This window comes from Chiloscyllium plagiosum, chromosome 1 (genome assembly GCF_004010195.1).
Source record: "Chiloscyllium plagiosum isolate BGI_BamShark_2017 chromosome 1, ASM401019v2, whole genome shotgun sequence".
In the NCBI taxonomy this organism is placed as follows: Eukaryota; Metazoa; Chordata; class Chondrichthyes; order Orectolobiformes; family Hemiscylliidae; genus Chiloscyllium; species Chiloscyllium plagiosum.
Window position 1 is genome coordinate 3,714,225 of NC_057710.1, and position 9,437 is coordinate 3,723,661.

The 9,437-nt window shown below is 45.8% G+C and overlaps 1 protein-coding gene across 2 annotated transcripts in view; it reads right to left on the minus strand.

Moving 5' to 3' along the window:
• The window catches only part of smyd5 (SMYD family member 5), a 38,398-nt gene that overhangs the window by 14,526 nt on the left and 14,435 nt on the right, over positions 1-9,437 (minus strand). For both annotated transcript variants that reach the window (XM_043689023.1, XM_043688937.1), the window contains exons 4-7: positions 9,031-9,152; positions 5,212-5,281; positions 1,931-2,035; positions 328-390 (exon numbers count right to left, since the gene is read on the minus strand). In XM_043689023.1, the coding sequence (XP_043544958.1) occupies positions 328-390; positions 1,931-2,035; positions 5,212-5,281; positions 9,031-9,152 (360 nt within the window). The remainder of the gene's footprint in view (positions 1-327; positions 391-1,930; positions 2,036-5,211; positions 5,282-9,030; positions 9,153-9,437) is intronic.

Below are 9,437 nucleotides of genomic sequence, written 5' to 3' on the forward strand. Positions count from 1 at the left end.
GGAGGGGGCAAGAGAGAGAGAGAGCGAGAGAGAGAGAGCAGACAGAGAAAGGATTAAAATCCATTGTCAGGGAAAATCCACAAGATTGATTATTGAGTTATCCAGTTCAGCAATTGTGTTAACCCAGTTAGTTCACCGAGTTTACCTGGTTAGGTCACATCCAAGACTCACATGACAATTACTGGTTAGTTGAGGATGCTGTGTTAAACTGGCTTGGTTACTAAGCTAACGTGATGAGATTATTGAGTTTGCTGTGCTCAGTTGTTAGGTTAGGTTAGTAAAACCATCCAGTTGCTAATCCAGTCAGGTTGTTATCTGGTAGCTTACCTGGTTGAGGGTGTCCTCGTAGAGAGCTTTGGTGAAGAGCTGCCGTAATGTTTCCAACTGACCCTGAAAGAAAGCAGCAGAGATATGAAGCAGCCAGTAAGAGAAGTTGAAGAAGTGTCACAGTGGCTCAGTGGTTAGCACTGCTGCCTCACAGGGCTGGGGACACGGGCTCAATTCCACCTTTGGAGTTTGTACATTCTCTCCGTGTCTGCGTGGTTTTCCTCCAGGTGCTCTGGTTTCCTTCCACAGACCAAAGATGTGCAGGTCAGGTGGGTTAGAGTGGGAAATGTAGGGTTACAGGGATAGGGTAGGAGGGTGGGTCTGGACAGGATGCTCTTCGGACTCAATGGGCCGAATGGACTGCTTCCACAGGGATCTTAAAAACAAAAATAAAACTGAAAATGTAAAAGCTTCTGACAGTGAAAGGCCATCTGGTTAATTAATATTCTTTCGGAAGGAAATTTGCGACCAGTACTTGCTCGGGCCTACATTTGACTCCAAACCTACACCTCAGGTACCTAACTCTTTTAATTCTTTCATGGAACGTGGACGTCATTGGCCAGGTCAGCATTTGTTATCCTTCCCAGTTGTCCTTCAACTGAAAGGCTTGCCAGAACCATTTCAGAGGGCAGTTAAGAGTCAATCACATTGCTGTGGGTCTGGAGTCACATGTAGGTCAGACGAGGTAAGGAAGACAGTTTCCTTCCCTGAAGGACATTAGTGAACTCGCTTTTTACAACAACCAATGTTGGCTGCCATGGCCACCTTCACTGAGAATAGTTTTCAATCCGAGATTTTATTAATTGAATTTAAATTCTGCCAGCTGCCATGGTGAGATTTGAACTCATGACCCCACAATATTCACCCAGGAGAATGATGGCCTGGTGGATATTAATTCAGAAAGTTGGCTAATGATCTGGGGACCCGAGTTCGATTCCCACCAAGGCAGATGGTGAAATTCAAAGTCAATTTAAAAATAAATTCTGGAATTAAAAATCTACTGATGACCATGAAACCATTTGCTGATTGTCAGAAAAACCCACTAGTTCAGTAATGCCCTTCAGGGAAGGAAATCTGTTATCCCCACCTACATGCACCACCAGACCCACAGCAATGTGGCTGACTTTTAACGGCCCTCTGCAATGACCTAGCAAGCCACTCAGTTCAAGGGCAGCTAAAGATGGACAATAAATGCTGGCCGGCCAGACACATCCATGCCCCGCGAGTGAATAAGTAAAGAAAGTGCGGTGGCACTACCATTGCACCACCAAAATGCTGCTTCCCCCTTCTTGCAAAGTGCTCCATTGAGAAAACCAGTGCAATGGCTGTCGGAGGACAACCATCATTACCTTCTCAGGGACAACGGGTAATCGGCCACAAACTGACAGCATTTCCCACAATTCGAGGAGGAATGGAAGTGGGTGCCATGGATAACAGCAGCAGCAGCTACAAATCCAACAGCACCCAGTTAGTCGGATTGTTTACTGACTCCTTCATGACCTTGTTTAGTTAGAAGTCCCTCACCGACCGTGTGGGTCAGGTTATTTTCCGGAACACGCCACCGTAACACGGAGAAGACACTCAGGCCAATGGAAACTCCCACCTGGAATTTGTCGCCAATCAGTTTGTGAACGATCTCCTCCTCTTCATTGGCTGTTCGGCTGCAAAACTGAGAGAAAAGCTTCACCCAGCGTGCCTTGTCTTTAGCCTTTGAACAGAAAGAGGGACAGAAATGAGGACGTTAAAGTGAACCCTGCACATTTTCAAACACCAGGGCACTGGTTAGCAACCTCTCACCAATCATGGACCCATCCCCATGCAGTTCTTAAAAAAGGTGACAGAAACTGGGAAATCTAGAGAAATTATTATCACTCACAGAGCACGAGTTACACTAACGTAAAACAGCTTCGTAATATTTAGTGCAAAAGACAAATCTCGTTAAGAACTTTGAAATTCCAAAGACCAGGGTCCATCTGGCTCACTTTATACCATCCTCACAGTCACATGCTACAACTATAATCAGGCTGAATATTGCTGAGAAACAAAACAATTCTCCAAGCTTTCCTCTCTCGCTCATTAGGACACACACAAGAATGCCAAACTTCAACCCAAACAGAAGCTGATTGGTTGGCAAGCAGCATCTGACTGGCCATGGAGAAAACAACCAGCTCCCCATGTGCCGGGTAACTAAAAGAATCACTAGCGAGTTTTGATATGATTTGTAGCTCAGGTTGAGGTTCTGGATGCAGGTTTGCTCGGTGAGCTGGAAGGTTCATTTTCAGACATTTTGTCACCATACTAGGTAACATCGTCAGTGAGGCTCCGGATGAAGCACTGCTGGTGTTTCCTGCTTTCTCTTTATATGTTTGGGTTTCCTTGGGTTGGTGGTGTCATTTCCTGTAGTGACATCACTTCCTATGGTGATGTCATTTCCGGTTCTTTTTCTCAGGGTGCGCTAAACTGGATCCAAATCAAAGAATCGCTATCTCTGACCTCAAACAGAATCAACTTGCCAACCAATCAGCAGCCTGTCCTTCCATAGTGTAAATTATTTGAAATTTGGCATTCTTGCCTTCTGTCCTGATGAGAGCAGGTGAACATGCCTCTCTTATCTGCAACATTCAGGTTCTGCATTACCAAGGGACTGTCTACACAGGTGATACTGATTAATTACAGCAATCGATCTCCATTGATGAGTTGACAACAAACCCAGTCATGAGGTGTGCAAAACCCTCAGTGATGGAGAGAGTTGGGGCTCAAAGCCCAAAGTTACTTGCACTCCCAACATGTCACACTCACCCCGTCACTACTGACGAATCGCATTCCTAAATGTTGCATTCTGAAAGAAATGTATCCAATTCTCACATGAATGAATCAGTACTATCAGGTTCCACAACCTCCCCTACATTGGGGTGGCATGGTGGCTCAGTGGTTAGCACTGCTGCCTCACAGCACCAGGGACCCGGGTTCAATTCCCACTCGGGCAGCTGTCTGTGTGGAGTTTGCACATTCTCCCTGTGTCTGTGTGGGTTTCCTCCGGGTGCTCCGGTTTCCTCCCACAATCCAAAGATGTGCAGGTTAGGTGAATTGACCATGTAAAATTGCCCGTAGTGTTAGGTGCAGGTATAAATGTATGGGTGGGTTGCTCTTCAGAGGGTGGTGCGGACTTGTTGGGCTGAAGGGCCTGTTTCCACACTGTAGGGAATCTAAGAAACCTGCCTTATACAATGCTCATAAAAAGAACACTATTTCAAAATACAGGCAGTTGTTAAACAGAAAAACTGACATCTGTTACACTGTCCATTGATCTCTCTGCCTGTCTGCTTTTCTTCACTACACACGATGAAGCGGCAGCACTCTGAAAGCTTATGATTTCGTTGTGGTTCTGTTCGCCGAGCTGGAAATTTTTGTTGCAAACGTTTCGTCCCCTGTCTAGGTGACATCCTCAGTGCTTGGGAGCCTCCTGTGAAGCGCTTCTGTGGTGTTTCCTCCGGCATTTATAGTGGCCTGTCCCTGCCGCTTCACAGAAGCGCTTCACAGGAGGCTCCCAAGCACTGAGGATGTCACCTAGACAGGGGACAAAACGTTTGCAACAAAAATTTCCAGCTCGGCGAACAGAACCAAAACAATGAGCACCCGAGCTACAAATCTTCACCCAAACTTTGAGCTTATGATTTCATTTAAACCTGTGTTATGAACCTTTAGGAGAGTTGAAAAGTTAGCAGAACTACCTGACTCAGCAAAAGTGTTCTGAACAAGGTAACGATGTAACACTTGGTCGAACAACTAGCTAAGAGCAGTGTTGCCAGGATAAAAAAAACAAATTCAAATTCAGCCAATCAGTTTAAATTATGCCCCAAGATACCAAACTCCAATCAAGTTTGAATTTGGTATTTTGACAATATTAAAACCAATGAAGCGATCTGATGTTTTGGGGTATAGAGATCAGACATTTTGAACAGTTAGCCAGAGTGGCAAAGAGAACTCCAAAAGACCAACAGATGTAGGCTGCGAGTAAGAACATTCTGAGAGGTATCTGTCTGGAGAAGGAGTTTGCACAGAGAGAAACATAGACACCGGCCTGGAGAGAAAATCTACAGAGGAACATACAATGAGAAGATTCGACAGCTGGCTGGTTTTGAAATTTGATTTTTTTTGTAAATCCTAATGGGAGTTTTATCGGACTGGTAGAGGGGAAGGTAAAAGATAGGTTCAGAGAAAGGAGTTGTAAATGGTTGTTAGTTAATTATTCTCTGTTAGACTTAAAAATATAAAGTTGTTCATTTTTACTTTAAATAGTGACTTTTGGGACAGTTCTTTGCCTCTCAAACTTTCACAGATTCCAATGGGGGTTGCAATTTAATGGAACATCTAAATGAAAGATAGCACATCTGGAAGTGCAGCACTCCCTCTGTATGCATAGGGAGCCAAGATCAGAGTGGTGCTGGAAAGCACAGCAGGTCAGGCAGCATCCAAGCAGGAAAATCGACGTTTGTCAATTTTCCTGCTCCTCGGATGCTGCCTGATCTGCTGTGCTTTTCCAGCACCACGCTAATCTTGATTCTGATCTCCAGCATCTGCAGTACTCACTTTTGCCTATGTATGGGGAGAGTCCTGGATGATGGACTCAGTTCTCTGGACTGGGACTTCGACATTTTGATCGAAGAGGTGATATTTACCCACAGCCATGCCTGTGGGTTCTATTTTTAACATTAAAGGGGTTATATAAATGCAAATTGTTACCATTGCTGAGGTCAGCTGACCCAGGATAACCAAACTGAATTAACACCACTTTCTACATCTCAGTGAGTGAAAAGAAACCTATCATTCATCAGTTCAGGTACAACAAGACATACCTTACAGAGCCTGGCAATCTCTAGTTACCTGTTTCACCATGGCAACCATCCTAACCATCAGCATAATGCTGGCTGTTTCTGGAGGGTAGTGCATGTTCCTGTAACAAACAAAATAAATTTTATTACCACTCAATGACCCATAACCCTGCACATGGAGTGGCAAACCCATATCTGAGCATGAGAGTTATTTGACCCGGATATGGTTCAGTCACCATTTTAAAATCAACTATTTTTACAAGCTTATTACAAATTCCAATGTGTAGATTGGTCGTACAAACTGTCTGTATAAACTTGTCACGCTGTAATCACACCCTTCTGCAGCTTGTCTCACTGCAGTGCCTCCAATGTCCAGCACTGGACTTGATGGGCGGAGTGGTCTGTTTCTCTGTCATAATCGCTCTGTAGCTCTGAACTGCTTGAAATCTCTCAGCAGAACCTCCTTTCCAATCATATCAATTCTGTTCGGGCCAATGTGGATAAAGCCAACTGGACCCCTCTCCACCCTCTTGAAGTTCTTCCCCAGCCACAAGGAGATGTCCTTAACCTTGGCACTGGGCAGGTAACATGGCCTTCAGGACTCATGCTCATGGCTGTAGAGAACAGTATCTACCTCCCTAAATCTACTGTCCCTTACTGCCACTACATTCCTATTTCTCCTTCCCAGTTGAATGGCTCCCCGTACCAAAATGCCGCGGTCACTTTGTGCATCCTCCCTGTAGTCACCATTCACATTCAAACAGCTTCCAAGAACCCCTTAACTGCTGGACAATTACAGAAACTGAGGCTCTTTGGCTGTTGCCCCGTACCTGTCTCACCTACAATCATACCTTCCTGTACTTGATCACAGATGTTTAAGGGGTGTAACCACCTCCTGAAGCAATGTGTCCAGGTAGCTTTCCCCTCCTTGACGTGGCGCAATGTCTGTATCTTAGACCTGAGATCCAAAACTCGGATCCAAAGTTGATTGACCTGCGACGCTTGCTTCAGGTGTGATCACTGTAGTTTACCTTGGCATCCAGCAGCACCCACAAGCTGCAGCTGCAACACATCATCTAACCTGTTATCTCCATTGTTAGTAATTAAAATCACTTCAGTATCCCTACTACTTTATTCTACTACTTCCCTTTCTATAATTCGAATTAATCTTGTACCTAACAGGTTATTTTCCAAACAAAAGGGCCGGAGACATAAACATAGGTGTTACTTTCACTTTTAATGACTAGAAATACTCATCCATCACCTGCTTTGTGGAAGCAGAAAGCAACTATCATCCCTGGATGACTCAACAGTAACACTGTTATGATCGGACTCTATTCCATCTGAAACTCTTTGCACAACTTCGAATTGCTGCTAGAACAATGTTCTATTAATTATCATTCTTTTAATACACTGTAATTTGTACACCACTGTGCCTATTGTCTTGAAGTGTCAGGAATTACTTTACTGTCTTGGGCGTCTCGCACTTGGTTTATGCGCTTTGTGCTGCCCTGCGTATGATGGTGTAGTTTTGTGCTCTTTGTTAGCACCTTGGTCCTGGAGGAACACTTCTCGTTTTTACTGTATCAGCTGTATACAGTAGAAAAGACAAATAAAGCAACTCTTGACTTGACCATTCTGCTGCTGTCACCCTATTACACGCAGAAACATGAGCAGGATCACAATCCAACTCCAACTCTGGCTTTTTTTTCATTGACAGGATGTGGGCATCACTGGCTAGGCCCAGCATTTATTGTCCATCCCGAATTGCCCAGAGGGCAGCTAAGAGTCAACCACACTGGTGTGAGTCTGGAGTCACATTTGGCCAGACCAGGTAAGGATGGCAGTTTCCTTCCCTAAAGGACATTAGTGAGTCAGATGGGTTTTTCTAACAATCAACAATGTTTCTGGGCCAATATTAGATTCCAGATTTTAAACTGAATCCAAATTCCATGATATGCCCAGGTGGGATTCAAACCCGAATTCCCAGGTCATTTCCAGGGTTTCTGTCATAATTGTCTAGTGATAATACCATTCGGCCATGAGTAACATCCACTAACATAGACACCTGAGGAGCAGACTCCCTCACCAACTAGAGTCATAGAGATGTACAGCATGGAAAAGACCCTTCAGTCCAACCCGTCCATGCCGACCAGATATCCCAACCCAATCTAGTCCCACCTACCAGCAACCGGCCCATATCCCTCCAAACCCTTCCTATTCATATACCCAACCAAATGCCTCTTAAATGTTGCAATCGTACCAGCCTCCACCACATCCTCTGGCAGCTCATTCCATACATGTACCACCCTCTGCGTGAAAAGGTTGCCCCTTAGGTCTCTTTTATATTTTTCCCCTCTCACCCTAAACCCTTTAGTTCTGGACTCTCCGACCCCAGGGAAAAGACTTTGTCTATTTACCCTATCCATGCCCCTCATAATTTTGTAAACCTCTATAAGCTCACCCCTCAGCCTCTGACGCTCCAGGGAAAACAGCCCCAGCTTGTTTAGCCTTTCCCTATAGCTCAAATCCTCCAACCCTGGCAACATCCTTGTAAATGTTTTCTGAACCCTTTCAAGTTTCACAACATCTTTCCGATAGGAAGGAGACCAGAATTCCAACAGTGGCCTAACCAACTAGCTCAATGGGTTTTAAATATTGCCCTTCAGGAAGGACACAGAGGCCTGAGAGTGAGACAACAGCAACTTCACCTGAATACATCCCCAGCAACACAAGTTCAATTCATCCAGGACAAAGTAGACCACATAACAAGCATTCTATCCAGCATTTGAAATGTCCACTCACTCCAACACTGAAGCTCAGTAGCAGCAGTGTTTACTATCTACAAGGTGCCCTGCAGAAATTCACCAAAGATCCTCAGACAGCACCTTCCAAACCCCCGACCAATCTAGAAGGACAAGGGCAGCAGGTACATGGGAACACCACCAACGGTAACGTCTCCTCCAAGCCACTCGCCATCCCGACTTGGAAATAAATCGCCATTCCTTCACTATCGCTGGGTCAAAATCCTGGAATTCCCTCCCTAAGGGCATTGTGGGTCAACCCAGAGCACATGGACTACAGCGGTTCAAGAAGGCAGCTCACCATGAACACTGATGCCTGTTGTGAACCTGCTTAATGACTGAGCTTTCATCGTCCTCTGGGGAGGAGAATTCTAAAGATTCATTGCCATCCAAGTGAAGGAATTACCCCAATCTCAGTCTTCAAAGGCCTACCCCTTATTCTGCATTACAAGGTGGCAGCGGAGTAGGCCGCTCAAGCTGGAACCCATTCGCTCCACCCACTCTTCTTCTTTCTCTTCTTTTTTTCTTACGCCTCATATTTTTTCCCTTCTTTTTTAGCTTTGACTCCCGGCCACCAACAACAACACTGACCTCCCGTGAGGAGGGACGATCCTCAGTCTCTGGCGAGTAATGACTCCCGGCCTGGTGCAGTGGCCTCCAGGCAGAGTGCCGCATGGTGGGCGGCCTCATGGCATGGCACATCGTCGGCACGAGGTGGAGCCAGGGTCTAGTGGGGACTGGAAGCTAAATGGCAGTGTAGTCTGTTGTACTGAACTCTTTCCTGTCATGCTGAATGCTTTCTTTATGTATTGGCTAAAATCTTGGAACTAAAGAAGCTGTGCCGAGGTACTTTTGTATCTAAGTCAGCGCTGGAACTGGTAACTTATAAACGTGTCCCTACACTCATTAAGTATATATGACAATAAAGGCTGTTCTAGTCTATTCTATCCTGAGATGTTACTGATTCTAGACTCAACAGCCAGTGGAAGTATTCTATCTGTATCCACCCTGTCATGCTTGTCGGGAAAGCTGTAAGTTGGAATACGTTCAGGCAAAATTTCACTCACCGCCACGCTTCCTGCAGCTGATTCAGGGGGTGCTGAGGGTCATCTTTTGAGGGGCCAAGACACAGGACCTGGTGGTACTGCTTCATTGCAGCCTGGCGGCACTCAGTACTGCAGTACAGCTCCTGGAGAGAAAGAGAGCATGATTACAGGGGCATTCTGCACTGTCTCTGATCATCCCCCACTGTCAGAGGGTCCGCACTGTCTGTGATCATCCCCCACTGTCAGAGGGTCCGCACTGTCTGTGATCATCCCCCACTGTCAGAGGGTCCGCACTGTCTGTGATCATCCCCCACTGTCAGAGGGTCCGCACTGTCTGTGATCATCCCCCACTGTCCCTGATCATCCCCCACTGTCAGAGGATCCGCACTGTCTGTGATCATCCCCCACTGTCCCTGAGCATCCCCCAC